Source organism: Corvus kubaryi, unplaced genomic scaffold (genome assembly GCF_017639235.1).
Source record: "Corvus kubaryi isolate FWS band 111438036 unplaced genomic scaffold, C.kubaryi_AGA036_p1.0 37398, whole genome shotgun sequence".
NCBI classification, from domain to species: Eukaryota; Metazoa; Chordata; class Aves; order Passeriformes; family Corvidae; genus Corvus; species Corvus kubaryi.
Genome location: NW_024581137.1, coordinates 19,500,507 through 19,528,101, shown reverse-complemented (window position 1 = coordinate 19,528,101; position 27,595 = coordinate 19,500,507). Strand labels below are relative to the sequence as shown.

At 37.8% G+C, this 27,595-nt stretch overlaps 1 protein-coding gene and 1 pseudogene across 9 annotated transcripts in view; one reads left to right on the top strand and one right to left on the bottom strand.

Annotated features, from left to right (window-relative positions):
• The window catches only part of SLC4A7 (solute carrier family 4 member 7), a 93,815-nt gene that overhangs the window by 46,235 nt on the left and 19,985 nt on the right, over window positions 1–27,595 (bottom strand). For 7 of the 9 annotated variants that reach the window (XR_006018754.1, XM_042044493.1, XM_042044496.1 and 4 more), the window contains exons 2-3: window positions 11,760–11,841; window positions 464–607 (exon numbers count right to left, since the gene is read on the bottom strand). Coding sequence is in view for 8 of the 9 variants with exons in the window: in XM_042044493.1 (XP_041900427.1) it covers window positions 464–607; window positions 11,760–11,841 (226 nt within the window). In the remaining variant the exon portion in view is untranslated. Of the gene's footprint in view, window positions 1–463; window positions 608–11,759; window positions 11,842–20,644; window positions 20,769–27,595 lie in introns of those variants that run through there. The other 2 variants (XM_042044495.1, XM_042044497.1) reach the window with 2 other exon arrangements.
• LOC121672061 lies at window positions 27,074–27,575 on the top strand (annotated as a pseudogene).

The window sequence follows — 27,595 nt, the reverse complement described above, 5'->3', positions numbered from 1 at the left end:
CCAAAAACTTAGGAGGCAGTACAGTTCCTTTACTAACAGACAGCAAGAAGGCTGAAGCAAATATTTAAATAAGATCATTGATCAAATTACCATGGCAAATGCTGCTTTTCACAGTTACATGCTTACTTTCAAAAATCAGTGGAAGAAGCATACACGACTACACAATCTGAAAAAAGGTGTCTAATTTAAATAACACAGACTTTCATGCTACAGAAGAGCATTACAAAGCTCTAGTCTAACCTATTCAGTGCAGGCTGCTGAACATTCATGCAGACAGCTGGACCAAGTCCAACAGCTTCTGACTTAGATAAAACACAACCACAAAATCCTTGTCTGATTGTACACAGAAAGACATTAACTACAGTGAGAATAAAAGAAATAGCACAAAACAAACAACATTTAAGTACAGAGTAGCTGCTACAAGTTTATTTTCAGGAAACATGAAGAACAACAAATTTCTTACCATATGATGGAGATTCTCGGCCATCCTCTCTATCAGTTTCTTTTTCTTTTTTTCTTCTGTGGTGCCTGTGCCCACGATGTCTATGCCGCCGACGGCCTGGCTTTCCAAGTGGGACGTGAACTCCAATATACACAGCTCTGTGGCCTTTTCAAGAAAGTTTAAAAGGACAAAAGTAAACAAAAAATTACCTACTGACGAAACTTAGTATCTAAAGGCAAGGGGTTTAAGAAATAGAAATCCAAAAGCACTTGACAAAATTACCTTTAGTGAACTAACATAAGCACTTCTTTTCCGTCCTTCCAGAGTGTCAAGGAACTAGTGCTAGACTCATTTCTCTGATAAATTAGGTCATATTCTTATTCAGTTTAAGAATTCAGTTGTGAAATAATACAGATAGTACAAGTATAAATAATACAGAAGTACAAGCTTGGCCTGTAACACTGAAAGCAGCTACTTAATAAACATGAGGCCAAGGCAGAGAAATCATATTGTATTCCTCTTTTCTTGCAGGAATTCATATCAGGACACTTGTAAGAATGGCAAAATAATCTCCTGGTTCAGCTTATTGACTTCATTAAGAAACTACCCTTTGTTTAGAGTCTGCAAGTAGTTTTCTCTCCTTGGAAGAGCTGCCAATATTTCCTCAAGTAGCGCATAACACATCATGATGAAACTGATGTTTGATTATACCATTAATTATCAGGAACATAAAAGTAACTTCTATTTTGAAAAGTATGTCGACACTTCAAATAACTTCCAGAGACGCTGGGGTGGAGTTTTTTCCTATTCTGGAACTTTTTAATAAATTTAGGAGCACATCCTCAAGTGAATACATACTGCTTCTTTAAAACATGTACTTTCAACATGTTGTTTTTACTTTGACCTTTCACATTAAGACAATACTAGCATCAACATCTTAGCAAAAGAAATCAATCAACTGACTGTTATGAACATATTACTACTATGTCTCCTGTAACAGAGATAGCGTATACAATAGCCTTTTCAATTCCTATTTAAACAAACAATCTCAGGAAGAGACAAATTAACTATAACACTAAATACTCTGTTTCATGGTGCTGAAGAGTTATTACAGAAGACAGACATTAACCAAAGGAAAAGGAAGTGGTCTTCCAGCTCTTAGACAGATGCAAATTCAGCAAATTTACATTATGCAGGCAAGCCCTAGGAGTTGTGACTGTACACATACATGGACATATTTGTGTGCATAGCACACATATACGAAATTAAAGACATTGAAAATTCCTGGTTATTACAGAGCCTTAAAGAAGCAAAAAGTGGTTAGATGTCAAACTTATTTCCCAAAAAAAGAATCCCTAAGCCCAAAAAGATACTGCCTTATAGAAGTTTTGTGTATTTTTACAGTGCTACCTGACTAAAAATACAAGCAAAAGTCATTATTAATACGAGTAAGTTCAATATTTAATTAATTTGGTCCAAGATTCCTTTTCACTTAACAAGACCCAATTCTTGACACACTTCCAACACTAGTTTAATTAGAGTCAACTGACTGGCACTATGATCAAATCTGAAATTAAGCATATTAAAAGCTATTTATTTCCATATAAGAGCGGAAAAGAGGTTAATTTCTCAAAGCACTCATTAGTCCTATTTATAGAGAGAGACTTGTCTTTTGTGAGCTTCTTCCAGCAACAATACCCAGCCACTGCCCAGCAGCCTGACCTCTGCCCTCCATGACTGCTATGCACAATGCAATTGCCAGAGAAATCAGTGCCCATGTGATCTAAACATAAATCACTGCACTGGGTATATAATATGATCGGGGGCATCATTAACAATGGTCATGTTGTTGATGCCATAACAATACAATAATCATATGCATAGGGAAAGCAAAAGTATGAGATTCAAAAATAACTGCATTACTCACCACATCCCACTCTCAAAGCTGCAACAGAGTGAGCCACCACTCATTGCAAATGCTGTTACAATGCCCATTAGGGTGTCTGTTTTATTTTATATATTCAATTAGCAAGTATCAAACTACAGTTTATATACACACTTGAACAGTTCTGTTTGTTGCCAAAGTGTTGGATTTTTTGCAGGAACTATTTCTTCCTAAGAGAAACTCTAGCATACTTCTAGTAATAGAGCATTTTATATAATTACTTGTTTTAGGATTGTTAGTAAGACTGTTTTAAGCACGTTTTGATCACTGCACCCCAAGAAAAAAAAAAAAAAAAAACAACCTTGCAGGAATATGAAACTGTTCAGGATTTTACTCCCTGAGAAATAGGGACTTCCACGTTTTGGTCTCTTGCTGTGTGTCCCCAAATTAAAGACAAAAATTTCTCACAGATTTTCCAAGGATCTCCATCTTAAACAGTGCACCTTGCTATTGCAAAAATTGGCATTTTTAATAGTGTGATCATTTCCTTAATCAAAGACCATGCTGCTGCATGGAGGAGAGGTGGAAGAAGCAAACAAGGAGTCTATCTCCTTTTACATAATTGCACTGAGACAGAATTTTTTTTCAGTAGAAATGTTTGGAGGAGAGCAGATATGTTGGAAAGATACAAGTAAAAGCTATGGAAAACTGAGGTGAAATAATCAACAAACAGAAGGTGTTTTTAAACAACCTGTGTCCATAGCAAATGACAGAACCACAGAATCGTGTCCAGGTGCCTCATAGCTGCCTGCAGCACACCAAGCAGGCACTGCCAAGTTAGTAACCCAAAGAGTCAGTCCACAACCTACAACATTTGATACTGCTTTTCAACTCCAAAAGGAAGATTTAAAGGAAGCATTTTCTCACTACCCAAACAAACAAGGGTCTCACAGAGACACAGAACAGTCTAGCCATGGGTTATCCTACCCTTCAGCCCACACTGCCCAAAAATGACCACTGTATGACTATTACCTCACATAGACACAAGTCTTGCAGGCAAATGTAAACCAAGAATACCTTCCCCAAAGCACTTCTGTATATGCAAAGTGTTCAGACTGCTACATCTGCAATGGTATTTTGGGGCTAATATGAAATGGTGATGAGCAAGATAATTTTCAGCGTTTATTAAGTAAAATGGATCACAATCCAATATAATCCCATCAGAGTAACTTCAAGAAATAACCTAATGTTGACAAAGAGCCTCTGAAATTTTTTTTCTCTTTCAGAGCAAGCAGTCGGTGTGACAGTACAATAGACTAACCAAAAAATTTTATGTATTGCAACAGCAGCTTATGAGTGCACCTGACTGTTCCTTAAGAAAAGGGACCTTCATTCTGGTATCACAGTCATAAATAAAGACATTTCAAGTACTACCAAGAAAATCTGAAACTACTGCTGTTGAGTATACTGCCATGATTACCCAAAAACATGTTACAGGCATATTCAACTCCAAAGATGGGACAAAACTAGATAATAAAAATCGGACAAGCTTAACTTTAATTCTAACTTAACAAAGCAAAGCACTGAGAAGCCTTCTAAAAATAAGACAGCTGCACTGAGTAGGTCTGTGTTTCCTTAAGTTTCATTATTCAGATAGGAGTAATAATGTTTGCAGATGGACAGATAAAGATTTACTTATAAATACAATTTACAAGGAAAAGCAGAACAAAACAAAACCATGGCCATTTTTTTTCCTTCATTCCCAATGAACTGGGTCAAACAACTTATGATAATCCTCAGGCTGGCCAAAAAACAAAAAAAAAACACCTGCAAGACAAGTAATGTAAAATTAATATAATATCAGTGGAAGCAGTGGAGAAAAATTTAACTCTAAAAAGGCTGGGATTCAAGTTGCTAGCACTGGATGTTATTTTTAAAAGGAACACAATCTTTTACTTGAATATTGTTTTTAGAAGTTCAAAAGGTACATTATGTGACCTTCAAAGCTTTATTCACGTAAATGTCTGTAGCACAGTACCACTTTCAAACAAAGCTTCTTACAGAATTACTATAAACCAATAATCAATTGAATTAGTAGACTGCTCAATACTAAATTTAGCAATACAAAGCTCAAGAGATAATTGCTCATTTTAATGCAGCATGACTTTATCCAAGCTTAGCTGTTCAAATCCACTGAGAGTATTTACTACTTAAGGCCTTTATCGATATGAAACAAACTTAAATGTTAGGAACTTGCAACGTGTCTCCATCACATGGCTGATCCCCAATCACATGGTTGGTCTAACTCCAAAAGTCAGTTTGGGTAAAGTCTTATAACAATTAGAGGAAAGAAAATGCTTCAAGTTGCCTGATTTCTTGCCAGAGCTCCTATGAAAATGGTAATACAAGACTTCTGAAGTATGAGAGAGATCAAAAACATGTATCCAAAAATGCCCTGATGTCACAAGGCTTTAAACACAATTCTACACAGAACCTTTTTTCTTTGGCTAAATGCCTTCTAAGCTTCATAGAAAGGACAGTGTTCTCCATCTTAACATGGAAAAGCAAAGAAAATCGAGTTTATACCTATGTCGATTCTCAAATCCTGTTACTTAGAAATTTGAACTAATAGTGATCATATATTAATAATGGACGTAAGGACCATCTGGACATGAGCTACTTAGTCCAATCTTGCTCAAAGTACAGCCAACTTCAAAGCTGAAGCCATGGTTTTGATCAATTTAGTTAGGATGACAGCCATCCTTTTTGTATTTTTAAGGATATATGCTCTACAGCCTATCTGGGCAACCTATACCAATCTACAGCAGCACACTACCTGAAAAAAAAAAAGTCCTAATATCCAAATATCACTTCCAATATAGCATTTTATGTGTGATCCCCCTCACCCTCTCGCAATGCGCCAGCGTGACTTGACTCCATCTTCTCGATAAGCTCTCAAGTCTGCTGAAGACTAAAACTCTGTGACAAGAATTAACTATTTTTTCTGAAAATCTTCAAATAATAATCTGAAGATGGATAATTTATTTTCTACAGAAGCCTTTCTTTAACTAAATAATGTCATAATCTATCTTGTCCTAGCATGGAGTGTTCCAGCATGGAAAAACTGGAGCATCTGCAGGAGAGATCCTAATCTGTTCCTCAAGATCATAAAACAAGGAAGAAATCCAGCTGTTTGATGCCTTAACTCACATCTCCAAGTGCATTACCCTAGTAGGAAAGATCTGGAACACTGCATCTCATTCCTTGATATTAATTTCCCTTACATCACAGAGAGTACTTGTATGCACAAAAATAAGCCCAATGCAATCTACGAGCACAACTTCTTGAGACCTTTTCTGTCACAAGACCATTCCAGGTGGATGGAAGAAGTAAGAGTGAGAACAAAAGTGTCATTTCTTGCTCTTAAAAACTTCACAACCCATAGGACTACTCCAAATATTCTCGGTTCTGGTAAAACTTAAGGAACAAGAACAATGCCTCTGCGCATACACACACACACACCCCCTTGTTTACTGATAATGAAAAATTACTCAAGTCACTAATACACTAAAAACACTTCTGCTATGCTAATTTTCTAATAAAAATAATGCCCTATTTCTGAAGGATGCAATAAAATGCACAAATTGGTATTGATAGTGAAGTTACTGGCATAAGAAAGTAAATATTTCAAAACAAACAACATTTTTCACTTATTTTATAAACTTCACACACATTCCCAAGAAAGAGTCAAATTATTTTCTATGGAATCAATGTATCAAAAGTGAATATAAAGTATTTTAGTATAATCTTAGTCTTCCATGCATGAATTGACTACTAAGAAGTCCTTTAATTACCGAGGATTCTTCTTGTTAAAGAAACTATTTGGCAAGAGCTATCTCTCGCTCTCAGAATTAAACATTTGAGATAAAATTTTCTAACTGAACCTGCAGAAAAAAGTAAAGAAAATTTTTTCAAGGGATAGCTACATGCCGCAACTGGAACTCAAAGGTTCTTCACAATACAGCGTATTTAAGAATCCATTACACCTCCTGGGCTGTACTCTGAAACCTCCTGCTGTTCCTAGCAATTAGGTCTAACTGAGATACACTCTTTACACCTTGAACTGATAAAACTAAGAAGCATAATCCCAAACCGTAGTAAGCACAGAAGAGGGTAAAGCAGTTCAGGAAGAGTGTTTTCTCACTACATGACAAAAATTGGCGTATTACACTCACAGAAGCAGTAAATGCCATATTTCTCATTACAAATAGAAGCGATTTTTTTTTCTGACTTAAAACCAAATGAGTTCGTAGGGGCAGTCATAGAGAAAAATGCACCGAATATTTCTCTTTGACACAATCAACGATATTCAAGAAGGCATTATGAGTAATTACATTAGACACGCAGGTAGGATCAGTAATAGGAAAAGCTTAGTGCTGGGTGGCAGTGCCACACAGGGATTCTGGCACAGACTTCCACCTGTGGCTCACTGCCAGCACCGATCTTCCTCGCCTGGGAAAGGAGCCAGCTGTTGGTCCCCATGGGAGGGAAGATGAGCTGTCCCTGCACTGCACAGCCAAGCCAGACCAGAGCTGGGCCCCATGCTTTATCTGAGCTCAAGATCCTTGGTCCAGCCTGTCTCTGCAGCAGAGCTCAGGAAAAAGGATACACATATAAGATAATTTCAAAGAGTTGTTTCCGTTGGAGGAGAGAAAACCTAGAAACAAGCAACTCAAGAGGAAGTCCCAATAAGATTCAAGACTAGCCCTTTGTCCACTGAATACAACATAAAACCACAGAATGGTTTGGGTTGGAAGGGATCTTAAAGATCATCAGTTCCCACTGCCCTGGTAAAGACACAAGGCTTCCACATTCATAACACTGTTCATGTAAAGTATTTCATAAGAAACTTTTGCAAAGAAAATGTTCTGACTTCATCAATAGGTCAAAAATACATTGTCATTACGAATTTGATCATACCCCTCTCTTGTACAAGTGTTTAAACTGATTGGTTTGCCAAATGTATCTACTGATATTTTAAGATATGAAAAACATTACAGAAGGAATCTTGCTTCATAGAAGGGTGACCCCTTCCTGAGAAAAACTCCAACTCTCTCCTTTTTTTACTTCTTATTTTGTAAATTAAAAAAAAAGGTACACCTCACACTTTAAAAGCTTAAACTGCTATGAAACACTAGCTTTCAGTGAACTGCAAATGGAGAAATCATCCATTCAGAAATAATTCTAATATCCAACAAGGCACAAGTTTAGTCAATTTTTGGAACAACTGATTTTTAAGGGATTAAAAAAGGGTAAATGTTATGAAAAGTCATCAAGAAGTAATAGGTTGCAGAATCAAGTAGTCTATTTCTTTTGCCTCATCTCAAAAATTTTTATATTTGAATGATCTGGGGCTATCAAGTTTACTGCAAGTTTTAAGTTTTAGTTCATGCTGTTTGGTAAAACTTTAGTTTTATGACCTTATTACTTTAATAATAATTTTATGTATGTTTCAGATTATAAAACTATTATAGTTAGCAGTTAGCTGTCTTTTTATAAAATTTCTGATGCAGCTGGAACAAAAACACTACATATTGCTCTCTCAAATAAAAGAAGTTTGGGAAAAAAACCATTAGGACAGTTTACATCAAACACTTTTAAAAAGTTTTAAATTGCAAAACACTTGTACAGCAAGTTTTCTACTTAGATACACACTATTCACCTACAGAGGGGAAAAAATACAGGATTATTTGAATTACCTGTCCTTGTCAACTAAGATTAAGTGAAAACCACAGCTCTTTTCTTAAATAAAAATTAAGGCTCATCATGGTATAAGAGATAATAGGGTCACTTAAAATGTAAACATTACTTACACCTGCCACAGGACAATGTGACAGTAGATAGCTATTAAACCATCTTAACTCTTGAAAGCTGGTGCTTGGATTTATGCCACAGAGAAGTAGTCTACCAAGACACACATTCCTGACCTCAAGATTGTTTCTGGAACAAAACCTCTGTTATGCGTAAACTTCTTATCTTTGCTGTGTCTGCTAAGAGTAACAGAATGTATACCTTTTCCCTTAAACTGTATCTAGTAAATGTACCCTCAAAACAAGGTTGAAAGTAGTTACACGTTTTAAAAGATGCATCCTGGTAGTATCATGACAGACAACACAAGTTTAAGAAAGTTTTCCTTATACATCATTTAACAGAAAATACCTTTTACAAGATCTCATTAAATACCTCTGCCATTAATATTCTTGCCTTACTTCCAACTCCTGGCTTGTTATTATTCTCATTCACTGCAGCTCAAAGAGCCTGGCATCAAGTTAAGAACATTAGGTGCTCTTTAAAAAGGTTATTTTAAGATGTTATTCCGCTTTCTAGCTCTTCCGTAAACTGACATTTGTTAATTCAAAATAAGGCCTTACAGCTTCAGAAAACTGCAGTACCTTTATTTAGTACAGACACAGTCTGCCCACAATTGCAGTTTACCATCTCTGACCACTCCTCTTTTATGGGAAGAGTGTTACAAAACACACAGCCTCCACCTAACCTTTCTAACCTAAACACTGTCACTCCAGACAGGTACCACACTCTGTCAGCCACCATAAATAGAATACAGAGCTTGAGAAGATCCAAGTCCAAGATCTATTTTCCCCTTAAGCATTTGTTTCTCTTTCCATTAATATTTCATCACAAAATTTCCAGAAAATACGAGTATCCAATACTGACAACACCAAGAAACTTTCCCTTTAGTATTAGTAGCAAAATTATACCTTCTACAGTATCAAGCCTATCAACATTAGTTTGCACATGCTTTAAAGTGGTTAAGTATCACCTGTCCATGTGGGCTCTAAAAGGTGTGGTGCTTCGCACCATAGATGAACTCAATTCACTGCTTGGTGAGTCTCCTTGAAAGTACATCAATGCACACTTCTCTAAAGGATCAAAATTCCTAGAACTCCTTTTCAAGTCACCAGAAACACATATCGAAAGACTAGACTGAAATAGTTTAAAGTCTTAAAACACTTCCAATGCCTAATGCTTTAGTACAGGTCTTCCCAAGCTTACAAGAAAATGTTCATCTCAGAAATGAAGAATAATACTAGTTGGAATTGTTTTACTGCTTGCAGACATCAATTCCATTTCTCCCCTTGTAGTATCTTAATACCAGAATTAAAAACAAAATCTAAAAATTCCACATACCTACTTTCATCATAATAACTTACAAATAATGAACTCTTAAACAGAGCTGTAAGTTCACAAACATTTATCCTCTAAAACACCCTGAATTTGAAGAATCTGAGTTGAACAATCACACTTACGTACCTTTTTCTCTTTCATAAAGGAAGAACTTTTTGTTCTTACTTTGGAATAGTTTTCACTTTGATAAAAGTCAAACGATATGCTGCACCTCCCTTGTCCCATTCTACCAATAAAAAATTAAATTCTTACAAATATACAAGATACTAAAAATATATGTGAACACCAAGAATAATTCCTACTTATGTGTGAAAATATGCGCTCATATGCAACTTCAGGTCTGTGATAATCCTACTGGAAAACATTTTTCTTGTCAGGTATTTCTTATTAGTTATTTGCTGAACATCTGTATAGCCAGCCCCCTCTTGCATTGAGACACAAACACTGGGCCACTCCAGAATGAGTAAGGGAGCAAAATAAAAGATGAGGCTGCATGGCTAAGAGCAAGGTGAGGATAAGTGAGATCTCAACTCCTCCTTTCAAAAGCACTTATGTTGACTCAATTGCTCATTGGACAGCAGTCTACATTTCACCTTCATTTACTCTTTCACTATGGGTAAGACGGGTATTTTCCATAGCAGTCAGCCAAGTGCTTAAATTGCCTCAAGCAGCCTGAACCCCGCTGCCTTCCCACCAAGTATCTTGTTTAACTACAGTGTCATAGGAGCTGAAGCACTCCTACAAGAATGTGCTCCAAAAGAGACTGGGGAAGTGATCTGGCTGCACATTCCCACGTCATTCTTTGTGGTCGAGGTATTACAGCTGCTAATGCTGCTGCCTTGAACACTACTCCAGCTGGATGCCTGCTTCCCCTTAACCCCTGCCTCCCTGCAAAACATACACGTGCTTTTTCTGGGTCATCCCCTGAGAAAAGTAAGACAAGGAAATTAAGCAGGAGACAGCTTAAATCTGCACTGAAGATTTAACTGCAGAAACAGCCAGTGCAGTGGTTTCCCTACAGCAGAACCCCATCTAAACTGGCATTGTCACAGCCTCCACTGCTGCATCTCTTAGCCTCACATCCACACTTCCTTCCTCTGCTCAGCTCTGGCACACATCCATCTGTGTTGCATTTTGGCTGAGATCTTGACCATCTTCCTTTGTCAGACTGTTACATTTTCTGATGACTTAACACATGTAGCCAGGCTTCTGGTTTGGTCAGGCCAACAGAAGTGTTAGCACAAGACAGAAAACAGTAACAGAATGAGCAGGAACAGAGCAAGAGTGCAACAGCAGCAAACAACTTCAATCACTTTAAACTGTCTCCCGTTACACCACAGTATGAGAAAAATGTGACAGCAACCTAAAACAACTTTTCTTAGCCAGAAACTGCTGTCATTATGGTTCTTCAGTGTGCTGAAGCAGTTACAGTACAACTCAGTGAATCTACTGCCTTCTAGCATTCTGCAAACGTTAATTAAGTTTCAGAGCATTCCATGTGAAAGGCAAATAATGAAGATTTTAACACTGGATCTCCCTAGTCTTTTCCTCATTCATTAAATAGCATTCATGAATCCTCACGCCAAACTAATTTGTTTTCAAGTAAGAAAAGAAGTCATGTCTTAGATGAAATATCTGATTTTACATTCTGCTATATGAAACTAAACTGCTATTTTTTTTGCTAAATGTGGGATCCCGAGTCAAATAATGAAGACTACCATAATGCTTTACTGACAGCAGATTGTGGAATGTACAGTTTACTATGGAACCAGAAGGACAGTTATATGTCTGTTCAGACTTTCAGTATTTGAAGTGCATGACCACAATCACAAGGATACTTAACTTTCAGAAAAGAAAACAAACATCTCCCTCATGACCCCTGTTTCCTGACTTTTAATTCTGCAGAACTTGACATCATTCATACTGGAAAATTACTTACCAACAGCAATAATTTTTTCAAACCTAAGTCTAAGAAGCAAACTTTCCTTGGAAAGTTTCAATAATTTTTTTTTTTTTTTCTTTTGGTAACAGATTAGAACAGTGGATATTTACCAGCATGCACAGAGACAAAAAAACAGGGCAGGTCACCTCTGCCTTTGCGCTAGTTTTACTCCCAGAATTTCATGGTAGCCATAAAATTTTGATTCCTTTTAGCAAGGAAAATTCACCTTTTATCCCTAGTCAAAAAATGCATGTTAAGCAAACAGAAAACGACCACAAACTTACTCTCTAGTTCTTCTTTCTCAAAATTTGTGTTGATAGTAGAGCTGATTTTGCCCATATCCACAACAGCTTCTTCATCATGACCCTGAAGAAACAAGACACAAAGTTAAGTTAAAACTAAATAGAACTATTTTTTTCCCAAATTCCTAAGTATGTTCTGAAACAGTATGTCGGCACTGAAAACCTACCCATCCAATCTTTCATTACCCTGTATTGAAAGAAAAAGAGAATAAATCAACAGATAGACTAAATACCATAACATTTCCTTCTGCAATGCTCTTGATTTCATTGTATCAACCATCAGGACACACATTTCAAAAGTGCAGTATTCTTTTAGTTTTTTATTCAACAGCAATCAATCTACTTCAATAAAATAACTGGTAAATTTATAAAAAGATACAGAAGTTAATATTGAGAGATCTCAAGCTCTTCTCTTTAGGGGACAATTCCTGTGTGAGATTTTCCAGCACAAATAAGAAGCTTTTTGGAACAAAGGGGTAGCAAAAAGGTTATGTTACCCACCCAAGGTCTTTCCTAGATCAACAACTCTGGAAATATCAAAATAACTGCTTCATTCAGGTTTCAACAGCCAGCTTATTAACCTAATTCACTTTTTTTTTTACCCACAGAGTTAAAAAGCAGCAGTTTCAAGCAGACCTATTCTGCTTCCATTACTACTGAAACCACACCACAGTATTTGAAATAGATATAGCCTTATCTCTGAACATGTCCTCTAATCATATTTAGCACATCACTAAAGCAGACCTTAAAATCGCCTTTTGCTCAGTCTTGACAAAAATGAAGTAATTGAGTAGTAGAAATCTCAAGCCCATCTCAGACTTGACATCAAAACAACATTAAAGTTGTCTTTCTCCATGTGTTTGCATTCCTTAGAATAAAGTCCACTTTTCACAACTCACAAATTACAGCCTCCTGACAGAGTTGGTTCTCCAAAAGAATGACTGCCTAAAGGTAATGTTTTATATCCAAGTATAAGGGCAAGGCTAAGTGCTAAAGATTACTGTCCCTCCTCTTTCTGCTCCCTTGGGCACACAGTTTTTTCTTTAAGTCAGACCTAACCATCATGAAGTCAGATAAAAAACGCTTAAACAACAAATTTTTTAGATTTTTTTTTTTTTTTTGGTAAAAACTTGATTAGTTTTCCATTGGATCAGCTCACCGAAGCGACCTCTCTTGTGGCCATATGACAGCTAGATCCACCACAAGTTTATCTGTTTGGTCACTGCTTCTAGCAGCATTTACATCAATCTAATGCATTTACATCAATCCACAGAAGATCTGTGATAATGGTTTCATGAGGGAAAAACAGAAGCCTAAATTAGGAGTCTTACAGGAACTGGGAACCCTAACAGCGTTGACATTCACCTAAACTTTGGTCTTAGAATTATGCAATTTCTTTATATATAGAACAAGTTTGTCACCTCACAGGAAAGTGGCAAGGATGAAAAACAACATACCTGTGTGTAACAGTTACAAGCTAAAACATACTGTATCAACTCCCACCCTCAAAAAAATTTTTTTGAACACGGGACTCCTTGATCTTAACAAAAAATGTCTGTTATAGTGTATTGTGTAGCATACACATAAAAGATCTAAATATTTAACTATTAACTAAAGAATACGAAGATGACAAATACCTCATGCTGGGAGAAAAATTCTAATGAGGTTTAAAAAAAAGGTTAGATGCAGCTAAATCACATAAAAAAACAAAAGCAGCAAGCACTGTGTAAATAAGTAAAAATACAAGAGAAAAAGTAGCACATGGCAGAATAAACCTCTGAAAACTGAATAAAAGTAGATTCTGAGCTGTGTCCCTGAAAACAGGGTTTTCAAGAAAGGCATTACACCCTAACCTAACTCTGTCACTGCTGCTGCATTGTAGTGACAGTAGAGTTTTGCATGCAGGTTAGAAAAATCAAAATACTGTACTTACTAATAAAATAGTGGCAGAAATCTTTTAAGTGTCATGACAATAAGATGGGAGGGGAGTATGGGGAGAAATAGAATATTCCTGTCTCCTACACACCAAAATCGAGCATACTGTAGTACAGTCCAGTTCACAGAAACAGACATACACAGTTACGCTGCAGGTTACCATAATACTCCAAGTAGAGATGGAAAGAGATGGAAGAATTACAAATCCTCTAAAATACCTTACATGGTTTTTTTATATGTGAGTGGAAAAAAAACCCCTAGTAATAGGAAAACTGCTATCAAAACCTATTCCACAATTAGTTTCATGGTTACAGCCACAGACTGCTGAAAAATCCTGTACCTAAACACACCCATCCCCAGTAATCCTTTTAGGACACTTGGAATCTTGCCAAACACACAGTTTTTGAGCAACAAAGGGAAGACAAAGTTTTTCTCCAGATTATACAAACAACTGCATACCAGTAGAAAACTACATCCACATTGTGAAAAATAGACTCACAAGGAAAGATTTTTATCTCCCAATAACATTTTGAAACTGGATTTGCTGTGTGCCCTATGTCACATTATTAATTTTTATCACCCTTTGCTTTAGTAAAAGAGATTCTCTGCCAAACTCATACATATAGAACCAACCTTCAAAAACCAAGTCATGTGAAAGTAGCATGTCTTTTAAGATTAGATTACAGGAAGGCATGCATGCCATTGCAAACCGTTCTATCACTATCTCAAAGTACTCCACATATGCAAAGACTCTTCCAAGAATAAACCATTAAAAACCGCAAACATCATACATGAAGGAAGCATATCATTTACAGCCTTTGTTCAGAAAAAGACAAAGCATCAATTTAACATACCTGTTTTGTGATGCCAAGAGCAAATCCCAGTATGAGACACTTTCGCCTTAGGTCAGGTAAAGAAATCAAAAATATTCAAATACATTATAAAGTAATTCCAAACTGCAACCTTTTCCTGGTTAAAAATAAAGTCTGTAGGGCATAGATTTCCAGTAACTATAGATGATCTATCATGTCAGTTGAAGGCACTGAAGGGAGGGAAATCTTTTACAGTTGCCATTTTAGTTCTCTCGTCTACTTTCTGAACTTTTTACATAAACAAAGAACAGTGGGATTGTGGAGAACTTGTCCACTTCCCTTTTTTAGGCAGAGAATGACTGGAGCTTAAAGCAAGTATTCCTTTGCAGTTTACCATTCACTGCATGTGAAACTTTGCATGCAATACTCCCACAGATGCCCAAATACAGCTGATGTAGACGAGCCAAAGTAAAATCCAAGACTAACTTAAAATGCATGTAACTTTCATTTTCAGTCAAAAGACAGGACAATTGAGAAGGGAAAAAAAAAACCCAACATAAGCGGCAACAAAGGTGCCCTAGGGAGAGATTAAGCTTTCACCTTTGCTTTGCTTTTTTTAAACAAGGAGATGGTAATTTATAAAAACAGAACAAATCCAGAGTACTTCAAAGGAAAAAAAAAAAAGAAAAATAAAAAGCCTAGCACATTGCATTAAGATGTACTACATTGTATCATGATACACTAAGTATACTTTTTCCTAACACCAGATTTCTGGGTACTCACAAACATACTGCAGAAACAATCCTCCAGGAAAAACTTCATATTCAGCCAGAGGTGCCTGCATACACCAGAACCTGTCTTATCAGCCTTCTAACTCTCCTCAGCATGAAAATGAAATCCCTTTTCTACTGCTATAGATCAGACAATACTTTCAAATACTCAGTGCTCCAGTGGACTCCCAGTAGGATTCCTCTTGCCACCTCTGGTTTTCAATTGTGTTTCCTGAGTCCATGAGAAAAGGGTAATTTCCCTTTGCAGAAAATCAAGCACCAGAAATTGTTAACATTACTTATTTACCTTCTCAAACATTTGTCATCATTTAGTACAGTACACTTTTTATATCTACCATATTAATGCTACATGTTTTTTAAAAGTAGTATTGAAAAAAAGAGTCAATCCTAAATTGTGTGAATTTTCAAGGAAAGCACTGAGTTTGGAAGAACTGACAACCTCCAGTGGTCTGTGGTACCTGCAGTGTAGAGGATTAGCACAAATATGACGCATGGAGCATTAAATCCAAAGGCAAGTTTCCACTGTCATCTCTGCAAGCATTTCTCACCATGCAACTCACTTAACCTTGTGCAGTCACACACACGACAGATTTCAGATGGGCACGCTGCCAAAGTGCATTACTGAATAACCACTTCCAAGACAGACAACTTGCTAGAAGCACACTTTTAAGGTACTTGAAATACAGTTCAATCAAATCATTCTGGTGATACACAGTGGTCATAAATGGCTGATACAGCTAACTGTAAACCTTTGAAATCTACAGTAAGCATGTCAAGAATAATTTGAGCTCAACGTTTAAGACCACTACTTAGCTAAGTCAATGTTTATGTGCTCCATTTACATTTCCTCAGACCAAAGTTCTTCCCCAGCAGAACTAGGGAGTGACTTGCAGCACCAAAAGAAACTGTATTAGTGCTCATGGAAATAAGTAAGTAGGGCTTAAGAAAGAGCACAAACAAACAAAAAAACCTCTACAAACACCATCACCCTTCCAAACCCCCCCCCCCCCCAAAAAAATTACATTATGACTTTCATGCTACAAAGAAGCTTCACTGCAGCATTTATTGAAGTAGGTGCAAATAAAGGACAAAAACCAACCAACAAAACTAACCCCAATTCAGGAGGGGGAGGGAGGAGTGTATGCATATCAACTTTATTCCTTTATACATCTGTATCTGGCCAACAGTTTAACACTTCTTTTTTACATAATATTCTAATACATCTAATACAACTGCCTACACCATCCCAGTGATCCTACATACCGCTTTGTGACTGTAACTGTATCACAACCTCTCTGGCTTGAAGAGAAAGCTAACAGTTCTCCTCTCCTTCCCACAAGAAGTCAGATACATCTCTACTTTTGCAGGCACAAGAGACCTGGCAGACAGGATTTAGCTCTTAGGCTGGACCAACAAACCATTCCTCTCAAAACAGGAGCACACCCTGCTTACAGACCCAACTGACAAACCTTTGTAGTATGCTACCATAGATTTACCAACTAAGATCAACAGCACGTGGGAACTTGTGCACAGTGCATTTTGCCTTTCACACTCTCTTCTTCCTTCTTTCACCACGAGCAGTTCAGCTGGATCAAACCATCCATCAACGTGCTGTCTGCAAGAGGACACAACAGGAGGGGCCTGCAGCAACAGTGCAAACTGAATCAGTGTCAACAGTGGCCTGACCTTAGGAAGCATAGCCAAAGCAGGTCTTGTTTTATTATCAGCCCTCTTTTGTTGGATCTGCATTCAGAAGACAGATATGACAGCCATCAAGAAAGGCTCCAGTGACAAAAACAAACCAAAAAATTAATGATTGTCAATATTGCTCTGCTTCAAAAACTAAGGTTTGGCTAGAAAAAGGAATTAAAACCTTCATTTGGCCATATATCTCAAAGGTAACCAAAGAGGAACTACAGAACCTCACTTTGCAAATGTATCCATGTATGTGTGTGTATATCTACAAAGTATTTTAAAACTGACCTTTTTCAAAAATAGATAAACAAACTCACTTGTTTTATTACATAGGTATTAAAATATATTGTTCAGGATAATTTAGAACCAGCACGGTAATTCATGATACATTTTCACAGCCACATTTCCCAAGTGGTCTGTTTCAGAAGCCTGCACTTCTGTTCTAGGCACACATAATACTCCATGTAGTCAGGAAATAAAATACATCTCCCATTTACAAAATGCACGTACAACCCCCTATCTATCCATTCAACCTCCCGGAGCTGCAAGTTAATAAGAACTAATACTTCAGGGAGTAAAAAACAGAAAAGACCAGTGTTGTAGACCCACAAAATAAGGAGATTAAGTCTACCAGAGACAGCAACTCTGGAAGTGATAAGAAAAGAAACCAGAAAAGCAGTGTATTTGTTAAGGCCATCTCTGTATACTGTATGCAGAGTTGAATGACAATCACTCTACCTCAGGCAATCATCAGGTCTATCCCACAGCTCTCCCACTGCTACCCATACACAGCACCAGGCAGGTTTAGTTAAAAGTGAGTTAAAAGGAAGGGCTTGTTGGTGTGGTTTACCTGCAGAACAACAGCAGCACTTGTTAAGTTCTAAATATATTGTTTTACTTCTCTTTCAGACTAATTCTGCTTTTAACCAGTGGTAAGATGAGCTCACAGTGGGCAGGAGGGCAGGGATCTCTGGTTGCTGCCTTCTTGAAGGACAGCCAGGATACAAAAAAATCGAAGTTCTTTCTAAGTAACAGTAAGTGAAGGTATTAGGCAGTCTATCAAACTGCTCAACTTTAGTTGAACTGCACAAGTGGTCCTATAGATGCATTTGAAGTAAGTTCTTTGGGCACAGTCTCTACACAACAATACTGTATCTTCAGAAGTTGCCAGAGTGATGAAACACTACAAGTTCTAAATCAAGCACATCAACCTAACAGCCAAGGAAAAATGCACCAAATATAAATGAGCCCTGTCTCATTTTGTCATCGTACAATTTTTAGCTGGCCTTCCACTCTAAATATATACAGATGAGAGCACAATTAATAATAATTCACAAACAGAACACTTGCCAGGTTTAAAATAGGAAGCATACTGTTGATGGGTTCCCCCTTAGTTGTATTTTCTACGGTCTCTTTTGCACAGGAGCAAAAGAGCTGCTTTCCAGAGTTTTTTTTTCCCCTACTGCATTAGCAGAGGGTATTACTCAAGCAGTATGGGAAAGACTCTAGTACAGCTCAATGGCTTTGGTGTCACCACACACACCACCCCTTGAATTTTATCTGTGCTTATACAATTCTTATTTTACACAACAATCCTCACAGGTAAATGACAGCCCCTCCTAATCAAAGCTACCCTCAGACTCTCAAAGGAAGGTGTGACACTTAGATTTATTTCAATAAGACCATAACTGTAACAAAAGAGGTCAGGGATACTTAGACTTTTTTTAGCCCACTAATCCTCTAATTAACTGCTCAGCTTACCTTACTAAATACATCTGACCGATCTCCTTCTAGAAGACTTACAAAAAACACAGCAGCTCTACAAACCTTGTTTGGACAAGTATGTCCAAAAGACATCAATTCAGTCAGACTCTCCAGAAGTTGCACTGTAATTTTTATTTTCCAAAACTGTATGTGGAGGGCACTAAAGATGTGTATGTGTGCTACTTAAACACCAGAAAACCCAAATCCTCTCAGGAAAAAAGCAGTTCCAAACATACTAATGTTTTGCTTCTTACACCATTGAAATCTAATGTTTGTAAGTCGTTTTATCTCAGTTCTAGCAGGCCTTCCTCCAGTCAGGGTCACACTGAGCACCACAACCTGCAAGAGAAGCTACATCCCATCCCAGAAAAATTAAACATGTCTTTGGACAGTAAACCAAGTGTTTGTGTTAATCAGAAGAGAAAATTAAATTGGGAGAAAAAGTCAGAAAGAAAAGGAAACATAATACCAACAAGAGACTGGTTACAATTGTGAATGGCTATCAACTATGGCCCACCATAGCAATTCATAAAAAAAAAAACTGAGCTGGAATGAGCACAAGAAAAAGGGATGGCTTGATTCCTAGCTAAGTATGACTAATAAGGTGCAGGTGAATATTTGATTAAAATTAGAAGCCCATTTGACTTCAGCCTGAGTGTTCTGCAAGCCAGAAAATCTACCACCATGCATAAACTTAGCAAATACTGTCACCAATCCAACACAAGATATCAAATTGCGTATCTAATATTATACCAGCTATTTTACAAAGTTGCATTTTATCACTGCCTCACAGTACTAGATTTCATTCAAAAAAATCCCTATCTCCATTCACTTAAATGTAGATTACAGGTAAAAAAAGCAGAAGTACTATGTTTACAACTAGTCACCTCGTATCTTTGCCTAGTTTTCTAGGCATATACATGCTTGATAGAGTTCTGTGCCCAAAGCTGAAAGGTGGTAACCAAAAATTGAGCACTGTACTACAGAGACCTTGACAAACAGAAGGCCACTGCAATCTAATGCACTTTAACACATCTAAATCAAACTCTTACTTCTTATGCTCACACAACGGAATAGAAAATTTAGCTGTCGTATATAAAATAATTCAGGGATTTTTAGAGTTTGACACCTTAGGAAAACACCATCCCATAGATTTTAGTTTCCAGGAAACTCTTAAAGTAGTAATCCCTGTTACACGCTGCATTGCAGTTACATGGCAGAGGTAATGACAACCATACAACTGCTAAGCAATAGCTTGTAACACTAATACTAGAATTCACTACTTCACTGTACAAATCCCCACAAATGGAGTTTTGTATCTGTGCCACTGAGGTTTGAAGAAAATGTTATTTCCATAAACATTTTACCTCAGTTACACAGGTCATTAAGTTCACTTTCATTTTTTTGCCAAAAAAGAACAATTAACTGGCTATTTCAAGATTCTCTACCAGAAAGATCTCTGCTATACCAGAAACATCTACCAGAATCAGGCAAAGCCACAGCAGATAACCTTCAAATTAAGACAGGCTGACTCAAAATAATGCAAAAGAAAAAAGAAAAAATAACCCAAAAAAAACCCACTCAACCACTCTCAAAGTCTGGTAGTATACTGCCACAACTGTAAAAGCACATTTTCTTTCTGAATTAAGCTGGTTACTATGATTAAGCAATTGTAACAACACAGCAAATACCTTCCCTAATACAGAAGTCTCTACTCAAACTATTACTTCTATCACCAGATCTTTCAAAAATTTCTTCCACAACTAGTGAGTCGAAGGTAGCACATAATTCTGAGCCACAGCTGCTAAATACCACTTGCATCAAATCACATTTGAGCCATTATTACGTTACACAGCTGCTATTTACATACAGGTTGCATTTTCTTCCCTCGATGAGCTTCTTCCATGCTGATGTGCAAAGCAGAGAATGCCCTTGTACGAGACCCTGTAATGAACCTCCCAAGAGATCAGAGCCTGCGCATACATGACTGCTTTAGCTCGCTGTGCCTGACACAGATGTACTCCGGGAAATTGCTCCCCAGCCAATCGCTCCTGCTCCAGTCGCTCATCTCCCAGGCCACTGATTACAGCTACCCCAGGGTCGCACAGCAGCAGAATGGGCAAGACGGCATGCCTTCAATTCCAGCTCAGGGAATACCAAAAAAGGAACTGAAACTGAGTTCCAGACGTAAAATTTTCTGCATCAACAAATGCTAAGAACAGCTCCAAGGTAATATTTTTGCTCTGATCCAAGACTTCATTAGCACTACAAAATGAAAACGCATTTGTACCTCGGGTCCCAGAACAGAACAACCCAGAAGCCAAACATCTGCTAAGTTTGTTTATAGCTGTACTATCAACCTTTCACTGAGTACTCATTCTAAAGCAGGTGGTTTGTTGTTTTGTTTTTTTTATTTTTACATAAGCTATATATTCTTGTTCAAAAAAATAAACCAAGGTTTCCTAAAAAGAAAAATCCTTTTTTTTCCCGCTCCTGTTGAAAAAGTAAAAAAGCACTGATGTTAGCTGCAATTAATTTCATGTGTCCTCCCAGAGTAAGACGTCTGTTTCAGGCATTACATGAGTAGCTGTACTTTTTCCTTCCTTAAGCCAACCTTAAAAATGCAACTTCTGCTCCAGCAGATCAAATTCAGAGCTTCATTTTGCTCTTTCCCTCCTCTTCACTGACACACCCTAATCTCCTTGTCCCATCATGTAATGCATGGGAAAACTGGCTCTTTGAGGAGTTATCTATAACTTAACCTTCAAGACATGCCACTGCCTTCCTTGGTCTTTATTCTTCTATTCCTATGTCTTGTTTGATGAGAATTCTACCAATGAAGCTGGAGTGGTGCCACCTCAACCAACAACTTGGCCAAAATAAAACAAGTAACATATTGTCCACGAACTTGGTGTAAATACATTGTGCAACTGTGAAGATGGTATTTATCACCTAGCTGTAGAGAAATCAGAAGGCCACATTCAGTTCCTCTCATTGCCTCAGTCCAGAAAATTCTCTAACCATAGGCTAAAAAAAGTATTCTCAGATAGTGCTGACAAGAGAGTTTAAAAGTAGTTTGTTTCCACTCTGTAAATAGAAGTTCACTCTAACACACGTATGCATCTTTTCACTTCCAAGCTATTGAAGGCCTCTCTGCTACCATACATAAATGGCTATAAACTAAATGATTCATATAGCAAGCACAAAGTTTAACAAAAATATCAGATACCCTAACACTTAGTGATCTCTTCTCAACCGTGCATCCTCAATCACACCTATTCTTTCTCTAACGCAGAGCACAAATTCATGTAGTTCTTCTTCAGCTGCTCAGATGAATACTGAAACAGCTATGCTGAACTGTGTCCTGATGTCTCTCCCATACTTCAGTGAACTGTTACTTGGCATAAATCCACACTAGAAGTATTTCAATTGCTACAAGTAAAAATGATGTTTGTTTAGGTTGGGAGTGGGTGTGTTCAGGGAAAAGAGACTGTCTATTCCTTAGGGATAGAATAAGAGGGGTGGGAATCACACATTTGATTTTTTTATTTTTTTTTTATTTATTTTTTTTCTTAAATTTTTATAAGTTTGGGAAAAAAATGCATGCTTGGTTTGAATACTTAAAGAAAAAAAAACCCACCTCTCTGAAGCAGCTTATTGCAATTTCTTTATAGTCTGTAGTCAACCAACTCCTTGTTAACAGTCACTCAGTCTTGGAACAAAACAAACAAAAAAACCACTCAGAAGCAATACAAGCACATTTTTTCCAAGCACATGGAAGTTTTTGTCTTTTAAGTTCCATACCAAAACACTTCGTGGATAAACGTCTGTTCTTCCCTTAGAGTAAATACCAGGAAAAAGCTTCCCATCAAATGGAGAACAGCACAGCAACTTCAAACTGCAACTGTCTCAACATGTTTAACTACAGAAGTATTCTAAAACAAACTGTAGGCAAATACATTCAAAATTATCACATCCTTGAACATGTTCAGTGACAACACTGAGAACTCTGAGCAGAACTATTTGTGCTGGAGCAATATTTTAACCATATGTCTAATACTGCAAAAAAATCTCTATTAAGTGTATGAGAGCTTTTTTTTGTAAATAAAAGAAACATAAGAACCTATCATGAAACATACACTTTTCCCTGCAATCTTTCCTTTATTTTCACTTTTATACCCCTTCAAGTTCTACTTATTTAACCTTATCTCAGTCTATAACAGCATATTTTTGAAAGATGGGTCCAAAAGAGGGTGTACCTCTTATCCAGGCAAAAAAAAAAATTTCATCTGAGCTCTTATGCCTTTGAAAAACTTTTCATCTTTTCCCAAGTGATGTGCAATTCTGATCCCAACCCATCATGAAGTGGCAGTGAACTGCCTTACTGCAGGGTCTGCAGAGTGTCTGGCAGGCAGAGCTGTGCTTAATCTGCCATTCCGAAATGGCAGGACATTTAAAGTAGCTGCAGTAAGCAGGACTGAGCTCTCAGCAGGATTTACCACACGAGCTCCAGCCCAGCTGCTATCAGACAGAGCCAGATATGAGCACAGGGAAACTGAGTGCTTGTTTGCTTGCAGAGACCATACTGACATACCCACACATGCAGCCCTGTAAACTCATACATCTAGTATGAGGTTTCTATTGATACTTTAAAATCCTGGTTTGGGGGTAGGGAGGTGGGGTGTTAAGAGTTACATCCATAGTCCAGAATCAACCCTTCCTTGCATGAGCAAATTAGATCAGGGAGTTGGAGTTGATGATCTCTATGTGTCCCTTCCAACTCAAATTAGTCTATGATTGTATGACTTTTTTAACATTGCAGCCCCAAAAAACCAACCCAGTCCACTGCCACCCTTCTTCATGCAGCTGAAAGGACACCATTTAACAAGCTTAAAGCATCTCTTTTTAGGAAAGAAAAAAAAAAAAAAAGAAAAAAAGAATTATGAGACAGGATGACAATACTTCCAAATGAGGCTTTATTTTGGAGGGGGCGAGGGTGGCCCAGGCCATGGGGCAGTCAGGAAGAAGGCAAGGTGCTAGGGGATTAAGATGATGCAGGGGGCAAATTGTGCGACACAGTCTAAAGTTCATACGTCAAATACCTCTGCAGATGGTTTTGTTCAGCTTCTCATCAAATCAGAATCTACTAAATCATATTAAGAACAGCTTCCTAGGAGTTTCTTATTACAAAGAAATTAAATATAGGGTATTCCTCTAAACAAACATTACTGCCTTAGCAAGGGAACACAGAAACCTTTCCAGGCAATGGCTCATCATTTAACAAATTAAAATTATCCATAAAACTCAAAAGTCTTACTGCCTACAAGTATTTTTCAGAATACAATTTCTATATAACAGCTAGTTCCCAAGACATACATCTGCACAGCACGCTTCAGCTTGCCTCAGTTTGCATCGGCACGTACACACGGAACTGGTTGTTTCCAAAAAAAGAAAGGAAGAAAAAAGATAAATGTGTTCTGGATAGATATTCTCTGGTGTACTGCCCCAGTAGTGGACTCCTGGGTTTCTCAGCACATTGTGGGACAGCTGTCAGAAGCCACCAGGATGCTGAGAGCAAACATGAGGCAGATTACTAGTTTAAGCCCTCCTGACATTACACAATTGCACATCATTTGGACAGCTGAATACTTATTCTGTAGAGATACTACTGAAATTTACAACCTGAACCCTCATTAACAGAAAGATTACTACGTTCTCTACTGTACTATGTACTACTGCATTAATCACCCCACATCCTGATCTGAATATACTGATGAAGTAGAAAAACAAAAGATGTGTGTGAAGTTTTCCAGGACTTGTTCCTGGAATCAAAACCGTCCCATAGTATAGACAGATGAAATTCACCATGTTCCAACAGAACCCCACCAAGATTTTACAGCAACATGTATGAGCATGTGGTCAGCATGCAACTGTCACTGAGCTAGGCTAGGGAGGGTTGGGTGATTTGATTTGTTGAGGTTTTCAGGAGGTTGGGTTTATAAACATGAGGTTTCTTTTTTTGGAGGGGGAGGGGGGTGGTAGGGCGACACAGAGGAATTCAAAGCTGCTCACTTTATAACTGCAACATACTGCCTTTAGCTAAACTCATCTCCAAGCATTTTGGCAACATTTTTGAGAGATATTCTAATTTTTCTTTATCCTAAAATAGTCTTAGATCACTGTGCAAGTTCAAAAGAACTATAAACCAGAGCTGTTTCAACACTATTAAAGCTACCTAACCAAGGCCTATGTTTAATTGCTCTACAGCCACTTGTAGAAATATTCTGAATTATTGAATGGTTTGGGCTGGAAGGGGACCTTGAAGATCATCGAGTTCCAACCTCCCTGCCATGGGCAGGAACAGCTTTCACTAGACCAGGTTGCTCAGAGCTCCAACCTGGCCTTGAACACTTCCAGGGATGGGGTATCCACAGCTTCTCTGGGCACCCTGTTCTGGTGCTTCACCACTCTTACAGTAGAGTTTTACCTAACATCTAATTTAAAGCTACCCTCTCTCCAGTTGAACCTATTGCCCCTTGTACTGTCACTATATCCTCTCATAAGTAGTCTTGTCCCATCTTTCCTGCAGGCTCCTTTCAGGTACTGGAAGGCCACAATTAGGCCACTCCAAAGTCGCCTTCTTTCCAGGCTGAACAATCCAAAATCTATCAGCCTTTCCTCATAGATTATGTGCTCCATCCCTCTGACCAACTTTGTAGCCCTCCTCTGGACTCACTCCAACAGGTCAATGTCCAAATATTAAACACTTATCCTCTAGATTAATCTCCTAGAATAGATGGCACTGTTGTGAACAGCTGATGAGTCCAGATATGAAGAAGCATAATAAGAGACAGATAATTTTATCTTGTTTTTATTGATATTATTTAAAGTGTTTGCACAAGAAGGCCTTTCCCTGACAGCAGATCCTCAGGAGGTAAATAGCAAAAGAAAAAAGAAATTTAAAGAAGTCAAACTATCCAATTATTGAGTTAGGACAAATTGCTCAAATACAACCAAATCAAACTATACCCAAACAGAAGCTCCTTGACAAGACCACCAACCACCAGCAACTAATAAATAAAAGAATTATTTCCATGAATGGTGCAATTTTTGAATGATTATTCACCTAGATGTCATTCCACAGAAAAGTGAAAGACTCTGAATCTCACCAATTCACATGAATTCAAGGCTTAATTCTTCACCTTCAGCTTTCCCTTTGTCTCAAATTCTCTATTCATATAGCTACATCCCAGTCAAATCAAGTTATCTGTATAATAACTTACCGACAACACACCTTTACTCTTACAGTGAACAAAAACTACTACCTACAAATCAAAACTCAGTAAGTTGTATTGGGAGGGTAAGGCAATGTTTCCAATATCAGTAGCAGGCAACTGATACAGAAGGAAGAATCAGCACTCTGCTGGCCTACAACATTTCTTTTTAATAAGAAGGCAGGAAGAATGGGAGTACAGTCTGCTTATGATCTGCTCATGCAATCTGAACTATGGCAGCATTTCATCATACATTCTTAGCTGTATAAGTGATGTAACATACAGAATACAGGTACTGTCATCTGCAGATTATTTTAATAAAACAATTTTAAAAAAACCAGACAAAAACAAACAAAAAACCCCAAACAACACAAAACAAAAACCAACAAAATAAAAAGTCCACAAGTCATATCTCCAAAGTTATGCTGAGGAACTTCAAGGGACTTGAAATCCTTGTATCATGAATGCCAGTCAGATTATTAGCACTGTTACACATGCTGATTGTCAACCAGCCCCTAGTGTACTAGCAAGCCTCTACCACAACAAATTCACAGCTACCAAAAATAAATAAGTATTAGCAATCCACATGTATTTTATTAATAAGGCAGACAGTACCAGAAAGCTGCAATTCCTGTTTTGTGCTAGTGCTGGCCATAATGTGAACCAGCAACATACCAGATCAGGGAACTGATCCAGCAATAAAACTGCACTGACGGTCTTTTGCCACTTCAATTCGGATACCAGTCAGTACCAGTGAGGTGCAGGCAGGAGAGACTGCTGAGCCCACAGGAGGTAGAGCAGGACCAAGGGGCAACTCTAGCGAAGTCCAACTTGGACTGCAGTGGAGCCACACTTCCACTGCTGTAGTTTCACATCTCAGCTTGGAGAAATGGTGAGGTACCAGTCACATCACCTTCCATTCTTCTCATAATATTTTGACAATGAAAAATGCTTGCCTTACATTAGATCTGACACTTTCCCACTTCCACCCCCTTTGCTTTCCTCACTCTCACAAGCACCAAGCTCTTTCCTTGCCCTGGCGCATACTGACGCATGCCTTCCAGAATAAGGGACACCCAGAAGCTGAGGGGGCACATTAGCCATGGCCACATGGGCACACACAGGAAACATCCCAGAGGACATGCTGGTGGTATGCAGCATCACAGGACAAACTTTGACAAGTATCACTCTGGTTACTTCAGAAAAGTAGGCATGACACGCTATCACTTGAAAAGAAACCAAAAATTCTGTGCTACTGTCAATTTGGAAACTGTGGACACTTATAAGTGAATAGAAAAAGTTCAATTACATGAAAAATGAGGCTAGACTGGCCCCAGTCACTGATATTATGCACTCAGGCTACTAAAAAGTGCTGGGCAAAGGGAAGCTGCCCAAGCAACTCCCAATTGTGAAAGCAAAGTTCTTCAGTAGAAGAGTAGAGGGGAAAAATCAAAGAAGTTGGTGGTGCCTGTGTGTTCGTGGACTAGAAGTTTTCTTTTTATTCAATTTTTTCTAATAAAGACAATGTGTAAAATGAGCTGGAAAAA